This window comes from Oncorhynchus mykiss, chromosome 4, assembly GCF_057628025.1.
Source record: "Oncorhynchus mykiss isolate SJ-2025 chromosome 4, ASM5762802v1, whole genome shotgun sequence".
Taxonomy (NCBI): Eukaryota; Metazoa; Chordata; class Actinopteri; order Salmoniformes; family Salmonidae; genus Oncorhynchus; species Oncorhynchus mykiss.
Window position 1 is genome coordinate 35149690 of NC_143025.1, and position 21753 is coordinate 35171442.

The window sequence follows — 21753 nt, forward strand, 5'->3', positions numbered from 1 at the left end:
CTACAGAGCACAGTGTTTGAAACAGGCTTGCTTGGTCATCTTAAATTATTCTCTGGTTACATCTGAAATACGCACCGCCATTTTGGACACAGGTTTAAGCCTAGCTGTAACCCTCAGTCAGAGTTGAAGCTTAACTTGTTACCTGCAGTACGCTCAATTTATTATGTAACCTCTGTTACCTGTTATCCTTTTCCCCCAGTGCCCGGAGCCCCTCCCAGGAAGGTGGAGGCTGATGCCCTGAACTCTACAGCCCTGAGGGTGATGTGGAAGCCCCCCCTCCAGGTGAAACAGCATGGGCAGATCAGGGGGTACCAGGTGGTCTTCTCACGACTGGAGAATGGAGCGCCACGAGGCCAGCCCAACATCATGGACGTCTCCCTACCCGATGCACAGGTACTGTCCCACTGCCAGTGCCACAGTGTCCCAGTCAGACCTGGGTTTCGAATGGTATTTGAAATATTTCTACAACTTTAACTGCAAAACAATGAATACGTAAGATGTGCTGAGCTTGCCCGGCCATTTGGCACTCCAGGAAGGCTCAAGCAAACGCTCAAAGAACCCACCCAGGTCTCTCAAACTCTCAAAGAGCCCTCCCATTCACCTCACACAGTTCTTAGTCACTCATAATGGAGAACTGGCGGAGATTTTGTTCAGTAAGGAATGATCGTTACTCTCTGTCAGTGGCAGAGAATGGTGGTCAGGTAATCACTATGATTAGTTAATTAGTCAGTCCTCTTAACGTGATTGAAAAGGACCTGTGTATTTCCTATGTATTTGCCTTTAAAAAACACAGTGAACAAATCCCCCTTTTCCATTTCCTCTTCAGTGGAATAAGGCAGGGATGGAAATACCAAGATAACTCTGTTCAGTCTCTAGCTATGCTGATGATGAAAATGCATATTCTATGTAGATATGAATGCGGGTTGGTCTGCCTTTTATGTAGATGAGAATGTCAACTCACTGCCTTGTTTTTCTAGGAACATTATTGTATTTCATATTGTTGCTGGGTTTAGTATTACTCGAAAATGAGGAATATGAAAAAGCATAGATTTAATCCTGATTAGGGTTGCTCACACACACACATATACACACATCTCTCTCTCTCTCTCTCTCTCTCTCTCTCTCTCTCTCTCTCTCTCTCTCTCTCTCTCTCTCTCTCTCGCTCTCTCTCTCGTTGTATTAGGAATGCTTATAAGAGGATCTCTAGTCATATTAGGAGCTTGTGAGAGCATGCCTTCCTTCTCTCTGAAGCACACAGTGTCAAGCACACGGTGTCAAGCCCTCCTCCAGTTCCCAGCTTATCAGTGCTAGCACCCTTTGCCATTCTCCTCAGATAACTGCAGACAAGCCTAGCTGACATGGTAGGTATAGAGGTGTGATGAGATGTACAATGAGACAATTCACAATTCACTGCCATGTCTGATTCTGATGCTGAGTCACAGCGGTTCGTTCAGGCAGAGCTATTATCCACATCACTGATATTTGTATTGACGTGCTGTGAATGTATTTTGTCTCTGAACCTTACACCTTAGCATGTATTTTTCCATAAAGCTGTAAAGCTGTACCAAAATGTTACTCAATTCCCTACACAGTGCACTTACGTTTGACCAGAGCCCTTTGACCCTTACACATGTCTTAATTAGAATTGATCAACTCTCGCATCCCTAGCATGTTGATCTGACGATTCCTTTTACTTCACAGTGAAACAAAATGGGAGCTATAGGGAGATCGGGCTGGTTCCACCAACCTACTGTTTTTGCCGTGACCAACCATTTCCCGTGACCTTGCTATCAGACAGCCACCCAAAGATGACTTCTTAAATCCCTGTTCCTTGATGGCTGCTGCATCTCGTCTTTGACACACACACACACACACACACACACACACACACACACACACACACACACACACACACACACACACACACACACACACACACACTCACATCCTGCACCACTTCTTGGCCAAGCTGAAAGGTCAAGTAGACGTACTGTGTGAGGGCCTATCGTTCATGTCATTTCACGTTGTGTTTTTTTTTCTCTCTCCCAGAGATAAGTTTCACCTCTGATTTCCTTCATGAGGTACATTCCTGTCTTATCTGGGCAAGGAGCAGCTATTCTGCATCCCCCGATCACATCTGTGACACCCAGATGCAGGCAATGACGCACATACACATACACATACACATATATACACACACACACACGCATGCACACACACACTCATGAGCACTTACACATGCATGCACGCACACAACCCTGTACGCAAGCACACACGGATGTGCACACCCACACAAACACACACATACGCACACATACAGTGCCTTGCGAAAGTATTCGGCCCCCTTTGCGACCTTTTGCCACATTTCAGGCGTCAAACATAAAGATATAAAACTGTATTTTTTTGTGAAGAATCAACAACAAGTGGGACACAATCATGAAGTGGAACAACATTTATTGGATATTTCAAACTTTTTTAACAAATCAAAAACTGAAAAATTGGGCGTGCAAAATTATTCAGCCCCTTTACTTTCAGTGCAGCAAACTCTCTCCAGAAGTTCAGTGAGGATCTCTGAATGATCCAATGTTGACCTAAATGACTAATGATGATAAATACAATCCACCTGTGTGTAATCAAGTCTCCGTATAAATGCACCTGCACTGTGATAGTCTCAGAGGTCCGTTAAAAGCGCAGAGAGCATCATGAAGAACAAGGAACACACCAGGCAGGTCCGAGATACTGTTGTGAAGAAGTTTAAAGCCGGATTTGGATACAAAAATATTTCCCAAGCTTTAAACATCCCAAGGAGCACTGTGCAAGCGATAATAATGAAATGGAAAGAGTATCAGACCACTGCAAATCTACCAAGACCTGGCCGTCCCTCTAAACTTTCAGCTCATACAAGGAGAAGACTGATCAGAGATGCAGCCAAGAGGCCCATGATCACTCTGGATGAACTGCAGAGATCTACAGCTGAGGTGGGAGACTCTGTCCATAGGACAACAATCAGTCGTATATTGCACAAATCTGGCCTTTATGGAAGAGTGGCAAGAAGAAAGCCATTTCTTAAAGATATCCATAAAAAGTGTTGTTTAATGTTTGCCACAAGCCACCTGGGAGACACACCAAACATGTGGAAGAAGGTGCTCTGGTCAGATGAAACCAAAATTGAACTTTTTGGCAACAATGCAAAACGTTATGTTTGGCGTAAAAGCAACACAGCTGAACACACCATCCCCACTGTCAAACATGGTGGTGGCAGCATCATGGTTTGGGCCTGCTTTTCTTCAGCAGGGACAGGGAAGATGGTTAAAATTGATGGGAAGATGGATGGAGCCAAATACAGGACCATTCTGGAAGAAAACCTGATGGAGTCTGCAAAAGACCTGAGACTGGGACGGAGATTTGTCTTCCAACAAGACAATGATCCAAAACATAAAGCAACATCTACAATGGAATGGTTCAATAATAAACATATCCAGGTGTTAGAATGGCCAAGTCAAAGTCCAGACCTGAATCCAATCGAGAATCTGTGGAAAGAACTGAAAACTGCTGTTCACAAATGCTCTCCATCCAACCTCACTGAGCTCGAGCTGTTTTGCAAGGAGGAATGGGAAAAAAATTCAGTCTCTCGATGTGCAAAACTGATAGAGACATACCCCAAGCGACTTACAGCTGTAATCGCAGCAAAACGCAGCATGTCCTTCCACTTCATGATTGTGTCCCACTTGTTGTTGATTCTTCACAAAAAAATACAGTTTTATATCTTTATGTTTGAAGCCTGAAATGTGGCAAAAGGTCGCAAAGTTCAAGGGGGCCGAATACTTTCGCAAGGCACTGTATATCTCACCCTGTGAGTGAATGTGCTTTTTTATATTTAACCTTTATTTAACTAGGCAAGCCAGTAAATAACTCATTCTTATTTACAATGACCGCCTAACCCGTCCAAACCCTGCCCTAACCCGGACGACGCTAGGCCAATTGTGTGCCGCCCTATGGGACTCCCAATCACGGCCGGTTGCCCTAAAAGGGCTTGAAGGCTCATATTTGTTTATATTTTTTTGTCCCCCCCACACTCTACAAAGAAAGTCCTGCAGGCTCTAGTTTTATCTTATCTTGGTTATTGTCCAGTCATATGGCCAAGTGCTGCAAAGAAGGACTTAGCTAAGCTTCAGCTGGCCAAGAACTGAGAGGCAGGTTTTGCACTTCATTGTATTCAGAGGGCTAAAATCATTACAATGCATGCCAGTCTCTCGAGGGCTAAGAGATAAGGAACGACTTACTGCTGCCACTTACTGTGGCAGTAAGACTTACTTTGCTCCCTCTCCGGCCTCTAGGTCACCAGGCTGCTCGTTATGGCGCACACCTGTCACCATCGTTACGTGCATCAGCTTATTATGACACTCACCTGGACTCCATCACCTCCTTGATTACCTGCCTTATTTATGTCACTCCCTTTGGTTCCTTCACCAGGGGTCATTGTTTCTGTTTCTCGTCTGGGTGCTGTTAGTGTTTCTTGTTTTGTATTATGTTACGTTTTGTTTTATTAAAACACTCACTCCCTGAACTTGCTTCCCGACTCTCAGCGCACTCGTTACAACTGCATCATTTCTTGTTTTTACAAGAAACATTCATGTGAAGGAAATTCCTAATTGTTTGCATTGTCAACTTACACACAGCACTACACGCACCCTTACCCCACCAGACATGCCACCAGGGGTCTTTTCACAGTCCCCAGGTCCGGAACAAATGTAAGAAAGCGTACAATACTATACAGACCCGCGTTTGCATGGAACTCCTTTCCATCTCATATAGTGCAAGTGAACAGCAAACCTGGTTTCAAAAAACAAATAAAGCAAAACCTCACGTCACAACGCCTCGCCCCTATGGGACCTATTTGTTGTGTGTATGTCATGTGTTACCGATAGATGCACACGCACTCACACACACGCAAAATGTTTTAAATGTGCGTACAGTATCAGTCAAAGGTTTGGATACACCTACTCATTCCAGACTCTTTTTTTTTTTTTTACTATGAAGACATCAAAACTATGAAATAACACATGGAATCATGTAGTAAATCAAAATATATTTTATATTTGAGATTATTCAAAGTAGTCACCCTTTGCCTTGATGACAGCTTTGCACACTTGGCATATAAGTATAAGTCACTGAATCGACATATCTCTACACGTACAGTGTGGAGCAATACACACACACACACACACACACAGACACACACACATACTCAAACATCCACGATACAGACTCACACACACACACATTCTTTTCCTACTACCTTCATTCATAGAGTTTTGTCTGTTTTTATCTGTAATGTATCTGATTAATTGTATCTTGCCAAGCCAGTGGAGCGTTTTCATTTTAGAATACTGCAGTAGTTTCCTTAGTCCTCTTCATTGGAATCTGTTCTGCCATGCATGTGGCCTTATTTGGCTGAATCTTTCCACGGTGTGTTGTTTGGATCTCTGTCATATACAACACACACACACACACACACACACACACACACACACACACACACACACACACACACACACACACACACACACACACACACTCTGTGTTGTTGGATCTCTCTCGGTCTGTCGTATACACATCACACGATTTTATGTGATGGATTGATTCCGTCCCTGGTGCGGTGCTGAATCACTTTAAGTGGGCTGTTTTGCCAGGCTCAGATCTTTATGCCAGTGGAGAGCTCCTCATACCATGGCGGCTGGCTGTGCTGTGTCCATATTTATGGTGCCTGCGTCCTTGTCAGCTCCATGAAAAACAGGCTCTCTGGCCACTGCTACTGATGAAGTCTGGGGACTAGATCTGTTCGAAAGAGGCCATAACCATTCCCCTCGGTTGCTTACACAGTGTTACACACCCAAGGACAGAGAGAAGCTCATTGCAGAGAAACATATTAGCAAGACTAGAAGCTGTGATCACTATAGACCTACCGACCAAGGGCATAGAGAGAGAGAGAGAGAGAACAGAATTTTAGTGATAGAGAAACTCTAGAGAACACATTAGCTAGACTATAAGCTGTCATCACTCTACACTCTCAATGTTTGAACCTAAAAGGGTTATTTTACTGTCCCTATAAGATAACCCTTTGAAGAAACCTTTTTGGTTCGGAAACCGAAAAGGGTTCTACCTGGAACCAAAAAGGGTTCTCTTCTCCCATGGGGACAGCCGAAGAACCCCTTTGGAGTGTAGGCCTAGTAGTGTGTTGTTTATCAGTTGAAGGAAGCTTTTAAAATCCCTTCGCCATTTTACTGTGGCTGTGGATGGTCTCTATAGAACAGCAATCAAGCTTGGACTACTGCTCTCTTCGTCACGCTTATGACAAAACCCTTAATGACAGAGTAAATTCCACCATATCAAATTATTGGCCGTGGGGGTTAGAGACACTGAGGAACATAAAGGCTTAATTGCCTGCCAACTCCCTGCCCTGTGCTTTACGACGCTTATATCGTTTTTGTTTATACCTGACTCTCTCCTGTGTCTTTCCCTCTCCTTCTCTTTTCTCTCTCTCTCTCTTTCTCTCTCTCTCTCTGCTCGTGAACAAACAGAGTGTTGTTTTTCTACACGCTGGTTGTTTTGAGGTTTGAAGTCAGGCCTATTTTTGGACACCTGGAGCGGAAGGCTTGATGGTTGTGAAGCGGAAGGCTTGTCTGATCAGATAAAACGGTCCTAATCTATCAAACGCTAATCTGTGTCTCCTGGAGCTCGGGAAAAAAACGGATGCTTCAGCAGAGACTGGTCACTGGGAGAGGCAGGGGGAGAAGGAGATGGAGAGAGAAAGAGAGAGAGAGGAGGGAGAGATCGAAGAGAGAGCGGAGGAAAAAGAGAGAGAGAAAGATAGGAGAGAAAAAGAGAGGGAGGGAGAGTGTCGTTGTGTGTGGGTGGTAAGGGGTGATTACCTATAAACAAGGGCAGCATTGGTGCTTGAAGCCCACACTCTGGCATATATTTACTGCACAGAGAAAAGAGGAGAGAAAAGAGGAGAGAAGAGCCCTTCTCTCTTTCTGGTTGCCTTCACAGTGCGTGGTGTAACTTCACAAATGGCAGTACACACATTCTCTTTGACAAATAGCTACCACTTGAAGGTCCCAGTTGTGTACGTTGTTAGTTGTTTGTGTCTTCTACACAGGTGTAGCCAGCAGATACTTTCCAAACACTTCAGTCGAAAGCTATAGTGCTGCTTATTAACAGTAGTACAGTTGCTTCTAACAACGAGATAGTCTTCTCTCCTACCATGTAACATGTATCCCTGAGGTATTTCCTTAGTCATGTTCAAGGAGAGCTGCCAGGCATGCTTCAATATGTTTCAGGCAGGCATCTGTGTGTGAAGCTAACCGCAGCAGTACATATACCGCCTACTGCCGTGCATGACCACAGTAATGTTTGAAAGCTCACTGGACGACCGACCACCAACAAAACTAAATGTTCCGAAAAGGATTGTAGTCGCTATGCTTTCTACAGGACAGCCAATGGGACACACTTCATTAAAAGAGAGATGGACAGATGGAGAGGGAGCGAGAGAGAGAGAGCGCGAGAGAGAGAGAGAGAGAGAGAGAGAGAGCGAAAGAGTGCGAGAGAGTGCGAGAGCTGTCACAGTCAAGTGCCAGGAAGAAAGTAATTTGATCACAGGAAATGATGAGATACATTGCACAAAGGAAAATTGTATTATCAACTATAGATATAGCAATTTTATAATGAGACGATGTTGTGTCAGTGTGGGTGCTGCACTAACTGTGTTATAAGTGTCTGCTACTTAAAAGGATGTTTTCAGCTGAGGTCTTTAGTTCTAAGTTGGAAAAAGCAGGCACTATACAGTCTACTGTTGTTTCTATTATAAAATAGAAAGGATTTGTTATCCTATAGCTGTTATCCCATATATTTTGTTTTATTCGGTGTCAGAGGAATGATGAAATAAAGAAAAGTACAACACATCCTGGCAGACCTTTGCACCCTAATGCTTGTCTCGGTGTTGCTGTGCGGAAGGTTTCCCTCTGTTCCTGCGTTCTGTGAATTATTGGATCCTTTAGCAACATCTGCTCAGATAATTCATCCTGACAGAGCATCTCTGAGGCTTTCTTTTAAAGTTGCAGGTCCATTATGATATTCTGAGAGAGCAACTTGGCATTCTGAGAGAGACCTTTGCACCCTAATGCTTTTCTCTGGGTTGCTATTCTGAAAGTTTCCCTCTGTTGCTGCGGTCTGTGAATTATTGGCTCCTTTAGCAACATCTGCCCAGATAATTCATCCTGACAGAGCATCTCTGAGGCTTTTTCTTTCAAAGTTGCAGGTCCATTATGATATTCTGAGAGAGCAACTTGGCAATTAGAAATGCCAGATGGGCTAATTGTCCTAAATTGATCACTAATAATCAGAATAATTTGTGAGTGCTCTTATCTGTAACTAACTTCTTCTTCGCCTGAGGAGGAGTAGGAAGGATCGGACCAAAATGCAGCGTTGAAAGTGTCCATGATAATGTATTATATCAGAACACAAAAAATACAAAATAACCAAGTGAAGGAAAGAAATGACAATGGAAACAGTTCTGTATGGTGAAAACACAGAAAACAACTACCCACAAACACCAGGTGGGAACAGGCTACCTAAGTATGGTTCTCAATCAGAGACAACGATTGACAGCTGCCTCTGATTGGGAACCATACCAGGCCAAACACATAGAACTATAACACACAGAACAAACATAGAATCCCCACTCCAACTCACGCCCTGACCATACTAAAATAGCGACATAAAAAAAGGTCAGGACGTGACACTTATCGACCATTGGTGTCCTGATAAATCCTACCTCAGCTAACCAATGTGAACTTTCCTCCACATCTAAATGTGAGGCATTTGCAGCATATTTCAGAGATAAGATAACAAACAATAGGCTGGGTATCAGTCAAGCGAAACCTGATGAGAAGTTTGATGATTTGTGCCCCAGTCTACCAGGCAAAAGGCACTATGGATTTATTTTCCCTGGTTGACACAGACATGCTCAAGAAAGTGATATCACAACGTAAGCCTTCTACCTGCCTTCTCGATCCTATCCCCTCCACCTTCTGCAAAACAGTTTTTAATTGCATATCAGAAGAAGTACAAGCTGTTGGTAATCATTCCACTTTCCCCACTGCACTAAAAACTGCCATTGTGAAACCCCTTCTGAAGAAAAGTAATCTAGATTCTTCAGCTCTTTGCAATTTTTGGCCAATCTCCAACCTCCCATTCTTAAGAGATATTGGTTTTCAAACAGCTAAAAAAAAAAGTAAGTGCCAACTGTATTATTGAAAAATTCCAATCTGGTTTTTGGGTCCAGTACTGTTCAGTTTATTGTTCAGTAGCATTACTATCTAGAACTAAAGTGCAGGCAGACCAGTGGCTCCTTATAGGTTTACAGTACTTATAGTCACTCCAAGAGGAACTAGGTACTGTATGCCACTTAGTTTATGCGATCCTTACGGGAATTGAACCCATGACCTTGGAGTTAGAGGACCTCTGCTAACAGCAAATTGAAAGGTCTAGTTTCCTATTCATGGAACTGTGCAGCAGGGCAGAGTAGATTATCGCTGTAGTGTTGTCCAGAGTCCTGCAGTCCAGTAGCATTGACCTTTCTGGTGTCAGTGAGTGTGTGGCTCAAGCAGTGGAATACCTTTTGACCTGCATTGTGTGACACATACTGCATGAACAGTGCCCAGGCAGAGGATACATCCCAAATAGCACCCTTTTCCTTATATAGTTTACAACGTTTGACCAGAGCCCTATTATGCCCTAGTCAAAAGTAGTGCGCTATATAAGGGATAGGGTGCCATTTAGAACACCTCCTCTGTCAGACATCCACTCACAAACACATGGTCTATTAGTGTTGGAGCGCTCTGTGGTAGTCTGTTTACCGGTCAGGGCTTCCAGTTCCGCTCACTAACTAATTTCACACGGGGTCAAACAGGCTAAAGTGACTTTGACGTGTTCAGTTTGGCCCTCAGGGACCACTGTCACACAGCCGTGACCTCACACACAGACGGGCAGCTACTCCAAGGCTACAGGGTCATATAGAGTTCAGTCCCATCCTACACTCTTCACCTCCCCACCTCCTCCTTTAAAAACTATAGTAAATACTCACAAAATGTTCTATCAAAGAGCTTTTCCACTCAATTCCGCTCAACTTAAGCGAAATGCACTCTCTTTTCTCATGGTTCACTGTGTAAGGACAATGTGTCAATCTTTTACCTGACCCTTTCCCTTCCCTCATCTTCGGGTTATTGACTTTGTTGTCAAGTGTTTTTATGGGTTCTGGAGATAAACATTTGTGTTGTGTGACGGAATAGCCTCCGGCTAAGTCATTTCTGTTTCGGGAGTTTTTCACATCACATACAGTATAAGTCCACAGAATGTCTGTAGCTCTATCTGAGGATGTTGCCAAAGATGTTTTTAAAATGTCACTTCAGCTTCTGGAATAAGCTTATCCCATTCAATAACTGTTCTTCCAAGCAACTGAGACTGCTATGAAGGAAATAGTGTATGATCAAAAGTTCTAAATGGGAGATATTACGATTCCGGGTAGATATGAACACACAATTCCAGACAGAATCATTCCTAGTGAAGGAACACAGCAGTTACTTTAGGAAACAGAGAGACAGTTCCTCAGACTATTTTTTATTCTGCCTAGTGTTTGCTGTACTATGATGATGCATCTTTCCATGATTTAGTGCACAACGTGCACTTCCAATAGGGGACCCGGCTATATAGCTGATTCTCAGCTCGCTGTCCCCAGCCCTGCAGGCCCAGCAGTACACCCGCCCTGCAGCTCTTGTTTATGATAAGGTCATTTTTCTAAGCAGCTAGAAAAAAAGAAGCGTGCCGCCGTGCCGCCGTGCCCCTTTATCTTTTATTTTCCTTTAGTCAGCAAGGTCGTGGAGTGGAATACAAATCCCATGTGTCTCTGAATCAATTCTGCTGTGGCACCTGCTACGTGTCGTGGGTTTCAGTTGGAGCGGGCGAGAGAGCGAGTCAGAGAGAGAGGCAGAGTGAGAGAGAGTGAGAGAGAGAGAGACAGACTAAGTTTAATCTCTATCAACCATTACTGCCTTTACTTAGAGGATGAATAGCCTCTACTGGCTAGGTCTGGCTTGGGAAGTATGGGGATTAGGGATGGACAGGGCAAGCTTATTGGGGGGCTGGGAGGGGGCTGGAGCCTGAATGTAGAGTTTAAGGGGCTCTGTCCAGCTTTATTTGAAAGGGAAGTGTGAATGAAGGGAATAGGTGGTGCAGGTACCTCACAGCGAAGGAGAACAATTTAATCCCCAGACTGGCTGCTGAATAAGCAAAAGGGCTCTAACCTCTGAAGGTGAAATGTAATCTCAACTCAATGACAGACACATTACAGCAGCACAGGAGAGGATCTTGAGCTCTCTACTTCTCTCTTTCTCTCTCTCTCTCTCTCTCTCTCTCTCTCTCAGTGAGACTCTTCCACTCATGCACGCGCGCACACACATGACTGGGAAAGGGGGATACCTAGTCAGTTGTCCAACTGAATGTATTCAACTGAAATGTGTCTTCCGCATTTAAAGCCACCCCTCTGGAAGCTGCATGGTCTTCTGTAATGTATGAGGCAGGAAGCTGAGAGGTTGAGTATATGTTGTGTTGTGCGGTGGAGTATTGAGTATGAAAGGAATAAACAGGAAGAAGAAGCACAGATCAGACAAAGAACGCAACAAATCTCCTCCTCTAACTCGCTCTATTGTCTTTGTAATCTCCCTCCCTCTAGTTCCCATACCATCTCTGCCAGTATTTTCGAGATCTGAAGTGTAATGTCATGGGAGTTGCATCCTTAGGAGCCTCTCTCTCTCTCTCTCTCTCTCTCTCTCTGAGAGAGCTTGTTATAGTCAGCCATTTGAAGACCCAGTTAGACTCTAATAATGAATGCATTCTATTTCCATACCCTATTTAAGAATTAGCAGCGTGCTCAGCTCAGAGGCAGTGTTTTCTTTTTATTGCCAATCTTCCTTTTTGTTTTGTCTCTTATCGTATCATTCTGGCTTTGATGTCAACCTTCTTTAATATTGGCCACCTGAAATATAAAAAAGGCTTCAATTATACCAATGGAAAAACAAGGCAGTTGATTTGTGTCTCAAAACCAGGCCATTTTTTTAAGAGTTATGCATTTGTTGGGAACCTTTACGTTTTCTCAAGGGTTGCAGGAGGTTGGAAGAACGTTGCAGGTAAGTTGGCAGTGTTCTCTTGGCTTAAACAGAAGACTGACCTTGTGTTTTGATAATTGCCTTTAACTCTGATCGATGAACCCACACAGTAGGTGTAGCAGCAGGGTACTCCCACCAACACAGATTCCCCCTCAGGACATGGTGCAGTGCTCACTAGATGGCGCTGTGGAGAGCAACCACCCTTCTTCCACCCATCTACCTGTATTCATTACTGCATGTTAACCCTTTCCCTCCCCCATCGAGCTTCTTCTCCCTCTCTACCAGTCACTAATTACCTAAACAGACACATTGAGCATGCCACTATTGTAGTGCCTGTAGTATAGCCTATGGCCCTTTTCCTAACTACGGATTTTTTTTTAAATCACTTATTTTTTTGTTCTGTCTGTGCTGTTCTGTGTTTGACCTCTCTCCCTCCATTCTGTCTGCTCCCTATCATTAGTGGAACGTTGAGGATTCGACGGACTATGTGAGTAGGAGACATGTGTAGTGTGTGCTGGGTGCGGTGCCGTCAGTGAGGGCCGTTGGGAGTGCTCTCTGTTCTCCATCTCTATCCCAATTCCTCTCTCTCCATCTCACTGTCTGTCTGGGGACTAACACTCTCTCCTTCCCTTTCCCTCAAGCAGTTAGACTAGGAGCAGTTAGCTGTAGAATTGAAAGAGATAGACAGGGAAGTATCTCTTGCCAGACTCAGGACATACTGTCTGTGGTAGCGGAAAGTCTTGTGAAACGGCATGAAATTGACCATTTCCACCCTGTTATGTCCTTTATATAACTGTATGGAGTTGCTCCTCTTCCTGAAAACGCCATGTAATACTGTGATATTAGAGGCATAACCTACACGTGACCTTAACGGAGCATATTTACAATGCCATAGCCAAGTCCAATTCCCTCCGCTCCATTCTCCATACCCCTTTTTTCCCTAGGCCATTTTCACCCCTTATTTCCACTCTCTATTTTCACTATCTATCTCTCTGCATCCTCTTTCTATCTAGACCTTCATATACACATAGATAGTCATGCTTCTCCACCTTTACTCTCCGTTCTTCATTCCGTCAGCAACCTTCTCACAGCAGGTCCCTGTCCAGAGTTCAACTGAACTTTTCATCTCCTGTTGTGAAGTTCTCATGTAGACCCCCCCCCTCTCCTTTCCTCCCAATCAGCTTGGACTCCTTACTTACCAAGTGTGTTGTGTGAGATTGGCTGGTGGTGCTGGGAGTGTGTCGGTGTAGGGCTCGGAGTGTGCAAGTGTTGAGGGTGTAGGTAGGGGAGTGTGTGGGGAGTGTTGGGGGAATGTGTGAGGATTCTGGTTGGGAGGCGTGGAGCCCCGGGGGTACTGAGGCAGAACTGTGAGCTCTAGTCCGTGTCCCAGATGGCCCTGTGTTCTCTTTATTTGTTTCTGCGGCTGGTGAGAAAGTGCTGCTGAAGACATGATGCACACTGCTTAATGTGCACTCACACACATGTGCACTCACACACTTTGTACATGGTGAGTGTGTGTGTGTGTGTGCACACCGGCTTGTGTGTGGGGGGAGGTGTGTGTGCGTGTGTGTCTTGGCAGCACTCTCTCCATGGCTCAGTAGTGTCGTTGTGTTGCGTGAGAACCAGCAGCACCTCTCGTCTCTGAGGCATTACTGCTGTAAATCTTCTTTTGTTTTGGTTCCCAAGAAAAAAAAGGTGTTTTATTTGTGTGTAATTTTCTGTCCAGACCAAGTAATGTGTCTCCCACTACTTTCCCCAGTCAGAATAATACCTGTCGAGCTCTCTGTCTACCTGCCAGGTAAGGTATGGTTGTGCAAACAGGCACGCATACGCACGCACGCATGCACACACACACACATACAAACAGACGTGCGTGTTGTGTTATAATAGTCCTGAACCTTGCTGTGCTCTGTCAAACAGAAAACAGAAACACAACTTTAGCTAACAGAGGCTCCTGAGTCCAGAGCTCTCCGCTGCCACACTTGAATCACCTCAACCACATTTTGCTTTTAGTAAGAAGTGGATTTACAGTTGTGGTGGCCACTGGGACTGTGAGGGCTGCTGAACTTAATGTTATGTTGTGTTGTTGAATACACTGTCTCCCGCAAATTGACTGCCCTGTGAACTCCTTTTCCTGTATGTTTATATGCTGTAATGGAAGTTGCACATGGCTCAGTGATGCATACTGTTATGGTGTGTTTGTTTGTTTGTTTTTCTCATGTTATGTATTGTTGTTGTCGGCAAATTGAGAGAGAGTGTGTGTGTGTTTGTGTGTGTGCGTGCGTGCGCGCTCCGGCATATGTGCGTGCTCCTGTGCGTGCGTATCTCACTTCGTATTCTGATACCGTCCTAGTAGAGACAGAGGTCCCTGACTCACCTTACAGTGTCAAAGGGAAATCCAGTTCAAACAGCACAGAAACTCCCACCGGGACTGGAAATGTCTGCTCCGGAGCTTTTCAGATTGTAGCGAGGGGAAAGAAAAAGGTATCAGACTGACTGGAGCATCTGTTCCTAATGCCGAACAGGTAGTGACAACTCCAGATTGTCAGTTCAGAGTCTGCAGACTAAGCACAGCGTTTTTAGGAGCAGGAGCTCAGGCTTCCTGCCTTCTCTTGGCCTCTCTTCTGTGGCTACTTATGGAACCACAACCACAGCTCCAGATGAATGTATCTTCAGTTTCCCAGAACCCATCACACTTATATGGGAGATGTGTGTCAATAATAGGCCGCTAATGGAATATTGATGCATCACTCATTATGTCATCGTAGCTTCAGAATTGAAGATACTGTATTAGGCTGTGGAGATTTGACGCATTCGAGATTAGAATGTATCTTACTTTGGGTGCGTTCGTAAATTCACTCTGGCTATCTACTCTGATTTCTGAGCACTCTCAAGTGAGTGTGCCAGAGCCTAAAACAACTGATGAATTTACGAACGCTCAAAATCTGATGAATATGGCCGGTGTCAGTAAACATCAGTAAAAAAACGTCATTAAATTGTTGCCAGCAGCACAGTCACCAACCCTCTGGATAACATGAAAACAGCCTAACCAGCTCTGCAAGGGTGAGTAAAATGGTCAGAGTGAGTTGTTCTCTTATTTGTGTCTGGAAGTAGCTAGCAAGCCAGCCAATGTTAGCCAGTTAGCTTGGGTGCTGGACTTCCGTTGTGAGGTCAGAACACTCAGATCAAGCCGACTCCTCACCAGAGTGTCCAGGGTGCGCTCTGAACTCTCCGAGAGCGAAACACTCTGAATTTACAAATGGACAACTTGACAAAGCTCTGAATTTACGAACGCCCAGAGCGCACTCTGAGCACACTCTGGCACTCCAGATTGAATTTACGAACACACCCTTTATGTTCGCCACTTTGTCATCATAGAGCTATTCTCAGGCAGTTACTAAAAATGAATAAAACACCAAAGTGACTGTTCAGAGCTCCCGTGTGAACACCAACTCAGCAGTATAGTTGTTCATTAGGCCTGATAGTCGTGTAACTGTAAGACAGTGGCGTACACTGTAAAAACAAAAAACATGTGACACGTTTATAACCTAAATGTCAGTGTTTAAAACCAAAATATTAGACATTTTGACGTGCCGATAGGTGTTCTCATCTTAAACACAGGCGTTTAGAATGCAAGATTAAAACATGATAGTCAGCTTTTTCCAGTCAGTTTCCAACCAGGAGAACACAAATAATGTATAGTCTAAGTGTTCAGATTTAAACACTAGTGTTTACTTTCCCGTCGTCCTTTTTAGAGTGCATTTAGTCTTTGATGTAACTTTCTATGCCTTTTATTCAGATTAGTGTTAGGAATGTCGGCTACATTTCAGCACAACGAAACAGGACATTTGATTCAATAAATATTTTAAATCTCGTGGTGTTATTGTTACTCGACTGTGTGAGTAACTCTCTGAGTGAAAAAGACGTGGGTGGGGCCTCATTATCATATTTCCCAGCATGTTTTGTTGCAGGTTGATTTTTGTGTGTGTGGGGGAGGTGTGTGTGCGTGTGTGAATACTTGCGCACAGGTGTGTGTGTCTTGGCAGCACTCTCTCCATGGCTCAGTAGTGTCGTCATGTTGCGTGAGAACCAGTAGCACCTCTCGTCTCAGAGGCATTACTGCTGTAAATCTTCTTTTGTTTTGGTTCCCAAGAAAAATTGTGTTAATATAGCTTATTTGTGTGTAATTTTCTGGCCAGACCTAGTAATGTGTCTCCCACTACTTTCAATCAAATGTCCTGTTCATTTGTGAACACCTATACTGTATATCCTAAGCGTTCAGAACTTTCTTCTCGTCAGCCTATTCCTGTTCTGAGAACTGAAGGCTATTCCATGTGAGAAATTGCCTAGAAACTGAAGATCTCATACAACTCATACTCGTCTGACTGACGAGTTTCAGAAGAAAGTAAACTGAGCCTGTAATCAAAACCACAAATGCTGATGCTCCAGATACTCAACTAGTCTAAAGAAGGGCAGTTTTATTGCTTCTTTAATCAGGACAACAGTTTTCAGCTGTGCTAACACAATTGCAAAAGGTTTTCTAATGATCAATTAGCCTTATAAAATGTTAAACTTAGGTTAGCCAACACAACGTGCAAAAACAAGGACATTTCTAAGTGACCTTATGTAAAGTTGAAGTCGGAAGTTTACATACACTTAGGTCGGAGTCATTAACCTCTCGCACCTCGACAACAGCCAGTGAAATTGCAGGGCGCCAAATTCAAAACAACAGAAATCACATAATTAACATTCCTCAAACATACATCCACCAATTTAAAGATAAACTTCTTGTAAATCCAACCACAGTGTCCAATTTCAAAAAGGCTTTACTGCAAAAGCACACCAAACGATTATGTTAAGTCAGTACATAGTCACAGAAAAACACAGGCATTTTTCCAGCTATAGAGAGGAGTCATAAAAAGCAGTAATAAAGATAAAATTAATCACTAACCTTTGATGATCTTCATCAGATGGCACTCATAGGACTTCATGTTACACAATACATGTATGTTTCATATTTATATCCCAAAATCTCAGTTTACATTGGCACGTTATGGTCAGAAATGCATTGTCTCAAACAAACATCCGGTGAAAGTGCAGAGAGCCACATCAAATAACAGAAATACTCATCATAAACATTGAGAAACGATACAAGTGTTAAGCATGGAATTATAGATGAACTTCTCCTTAATGCAAATTCTGAGTCAGATTTCAAAAATCCTTTACGGCGAAAGCACACTTTGTGATTATGTTAGGTCAGCTCCTAGCCACAGAAACTCAAGGCGCGTGCACTAATTCCAGACAAAAGTTTTTAAAAGTAGAATAAAAGTTAGTAGAAACATGCCAAACAATGTTTAAAATCTATCCTACGGTTGTTTTTGTCAAAAATAATCAATAATATTTCAACCGGACAAAAGCTTCGTCAGTAGGAAAGGAGAAACAAGAAAGGTGCGTTCACGATCAGACACATGGCTGATGAATGGAAATTTCCACTTGCCACTGATTGAAAGTGCAGTATCTCCCTCATTCTTCAGAGTAAAAGCCTGAAACAATGCCTAAAGACTGGTCACATGTTGAGGAAGCCATAGAGGTCATGGACTGGGCCCCAAGTTTTTGTATGGTGGATGGGCTTTCAATGGAAAAACAGCCTTTCAAAAGAATAGTACTGTTATACTCACAGACATTATTTTAACAGTTTTGGAAACTTTAGAGTGTTTTCCATTCAAATCTACTAATTATATGCATGTCCTATCTTCTGGGCCTGAGTAGCAGTAGCATTTTTTGTTAACAAACTATAGTTTTTGCAAGTCAGTTAGGGCATCTACTTTATGCATGACACAAGTAATTTTTCCAACAATTGTTTACAGACAGATGATTTAATGTATAATTCACTGTATCACAATTCCAGTGGGTCAGAAGTTTACGTACACTAAGTTGACTGTGCCTTTAAACAGCTTGGAAAATTCCAGAAAATGATGTAATGGCTTTAGAAGCTTCTGATAGGCTAATTGATCATTGATCATTTGATTCAATTGGAAGTGTACCTGTGTATGTATTTCAAGGCCTACCTTCAAACTCAGTGCCTCTTTGCTTGACAACATGGGAAAATGAAAAGAAATCAGCCAAGACCTCCAAAAATTGTAGACGTCCACAAGTCTGGTTCATCCTTGGGAGCAATTTCCAAAAGCCTGAAGGTACCACGTTCATCTGTACAAACAATAGTACGCAAGTATAAACACCATGGGACCACACAGCCGTCATACCGCTCAGGAAGGAGACGTGTTCTGTCTCCTAGAGATGAACTTACTTTGGTGCGAAAAGTATAAATCAATCCCAGAACAACAGCAAAGGACCCTGTGAAGATGCTGGAGGAAACCGGTACAAAAGTATCTATATCGACATAACCTGAAAGACCGCTCAGCAAGGAAGAAGCCACTGCTCCAAAGCCATCATAAAAAAGCCAGATTACGGCTTGCAACTGCACATGAGGACAAGGATCGTACTTTTTGAAGAAATGTCCTCTGGTCTAATGAAACAAAAATAGAACTGTTTGACCATAATGATCATTGTTATGTTTGGAGGGAAAAGGGGAGGCTTGCAAGCTGAAGAACACCATCCCAACCGTGAAGCACTGTTGGCAGCATCATGTTGCCAATGTTGTGGGGGTGCTTTGCTGCAGGAGGGACTGGTGCACTTCACAAAATAGATGGCATCATGAGGGGGGAAAATCATGTGGATATATTGAAGCAACAGCTCAAGACATCAGTCAGGAAGTTAAAGCTTGGTCGCAAATGGGTCTTCCAAATGGACAACAACCCCAAGCATACTTCCAAAGTTGTGGCAAAATGGCTGAAGGACCACAAAGTCAAGGTATTGGAGTGGCCATCACAAAGCCCTGACCTCAATCCTATAGAACATTTGTGGGCAGAACTGCAAAAGCATGTGCGAGCAAGGAGGCCTACAGACCTGACTCAGTTACACCAGCTCTGTCAGGAGGAATGGGCCAAAATTCACCAAACTTTTTGTGGAAAGCTTGTGGAAGGCTACCCAAAATGTTTGACTCAAGTTAAACAATTTAAAGTCAATGCTACCAAATACTAATTGACTATATGTAAATATCTGACCCACTGGGAATGTGATGAAATAAATAAAAGCTGAAATAAATCATTCTCTCTAGCATTATTCTGACATTTCACATTCTTAAAATAAAGTGGTGATCCTAACTGACCTAAGACAGGGAATTTTTACTATGATTAAATGTCAGGAATTGTCAAACTGAGTTTAAATGTATTTGGCGAACTGTATATACAGTACCAGTCGAAAGTTTGGACACACCTAATAATTCAATGGTTTTTCTTTCATTTTACAATGTTCTACATTGTAGAATAATAGTGAAGACATCAAAACTATGAAATAACACATATGGAATCATGTAGTAACCAAAAAAGTGTTAAACAAATCAAAATCTATTTTATATTTTAGGTTCTTAAAAGTATCCACCCTTTGCCTTGATTACAGCTTTGGACAACCAGCTTCACTTGGAAAACTTTTCCAACAGTCTTGAAGGAGTTCCCACATATGCTGATCACTTGTTGGCTGCTTTCCTTCACTTTGTGGGTCAACTCATCCCAAACCACCTCAATTGGGTTAACCTCTCTAGGGTATGTGGGCGTCCCACCTGGCCAACATCCAGTGAGATTGCATAGCGCCAAATTCAAATGCAGAAATTCTCATTATAAAAATTCAGAAAACAAAACATATTTTATATAGGTTTAAAGATTAACTTCTTGTTAATCTAACCATGGTGTCAGATTTATAAAATGCTTTTCGGCGAAAGCATACCTAGCCCAGAACATACCCAGCCCAGAATATAGCCCAGTTGACAAATTATTACAAACAGTAACCAGCCAAGCAGAAGCGTTACAAAACTCAGAAATAGAGATAAAATGAATCACTTACCTTTGATGATCTTCATATGGTGGCAATCAGAAGACATTCATTTACTCAATAAATGTTCCTTTTGTTCGATAAAATGTATCTTTATATCCAAAAACCTCTGTTTTGTTTGCACATTTTCTTCAGTAATCCACAGGCTCAAACGCAGTCAAAACAGGCAGACAAAAAAATCCAAATTGTATCCGTAAAGTTCATAGAAACAGGTTGTTTTTAGCCTAAATAATCTATATTATTTCAACCGTACAATAACGTTGTCAATTTGAAAGGTAAACAAGAAATGCACTCTCTCGGGATTGCGCATGAAAAAGCTCTGCGACACGGTAGGGTCCACTCATTCAGACTGCTCTTACTCCCTCATTTATGAGAATACAAGCCTGAAAGAATTTCTAAAGACTGTTGACTTCTAGTGGAAGGCATAGGAACTGGAAATTGAGTCCCTAGTCAATGGATGCTGTAATGGCATTGAATACAAAACTACAAAACCAACAAAAAAACTACTTCCTGAATGTCTTTTTCTCAGGTTTTCGCCTGCCAAATCAGTTCTGTTATACTCACAAACACTTTTTTAACAGTTTTGGAAACTTTAGAGTGTTTTCTATCCAAATCTACCTACCAGTTATATGCATATCATATCTTCTGAGCCCGAGTAGCAGGCCGTTTAATTTGGGCATGCTTTTCATCCAAAATTCCGAATGCTGTCCCCTACCCTAGAGAAGTTACGGTCCGGTGATTGTGAGGCCAGGTCATCTGATGCAGCCCTCCGTCACTCTCCTTCTTGGTCAAATAACACTCACACCACCTGGAGGTGTGTTGGGTCATTGTTCTGTTGAAAAACACAAACAAAATGGGATGGCATATCACTACACAATGCTGTGGTAGCCATGCTGGTTAAGTGTGCCTTGAATTCTTAATAAATCACAGACAGTTTCACCAGCAAAGCACCCCACAACATCACAGCTCCTCCTTCATGCTTCACGGTGGGAACTACACATCCGGAGATCATCCGTTCACCTACTCTGTGTTTGGAATCCAAAATCTCTAATTTGCACTCATCATACCAAAGGACAGTGTTTCTAATGTCCATTGGTCATGTTTCTTGGCCCAAGCAAGTCTCTTCTTCTCATTGGTGTCCTTTAGTAGTGTTTTTTTTTTGTTGCAGCAATTTGACCATGAAGGCCGGATTCATGCAGTCTCCTCTGAACATTTGATGTTGACATGTGTCTGTTACTTGTACTCTGTGAAGCATTTATTTGGGCTGCAATCTGAGGTGCAGTTAACTCTAATGAACTTATCCTCTGGAGCAGAGGTAACTCTGGATCTTCCATTCCTGTGTCGGTCCTCATGAGAGCCAGTTTCATCATGGCACTTGATGGTTTTTGCTACCGCTCTTGAAGAAACTTTCGAAGTTCTTGAAATGTTCTGGATTGACTGACCTTCATGTCTTAAAGTAATGATGGACAGTTGTTTCGCTTTGCTTATTTGAGCTGTTCTTGCCATAATATGGACATGGTCTTTTACCAAATATGGCTATCTTCTGTGTACCACCCCTACCTTGTCACAACACAACTGATTG

The 21753-nt window shown here is 42.9% G+C and overlaps 1 protein-coding gene across 5 annotated transcripts in view; it reads left to right on the forward strand.

Annotated features, from left to right (window-relative positions):
• LOC110521733 (receptor-type tyrosine-protein phosphatase F) overlaps nucleotides 1–21753 on the forward strand; it is a 345140-nt gene that overhangs the window by 246696 nt on the left and 76691 nt on the right. For all 5 annotated transcript variants that reach the window (XM_036968462.2, XM_090231901.1, XM_036968469.2 and 2 more), the window contains one exon: nucleotides 200–393. In XM_036968462.2, coding sequence (XP_036824357.2) covers nucleotides 200–393 — 194 coding nt within the window. The remainder of the gene's footprint in view (nucleotides 1–199; nucleotides 394–21753) is intronic.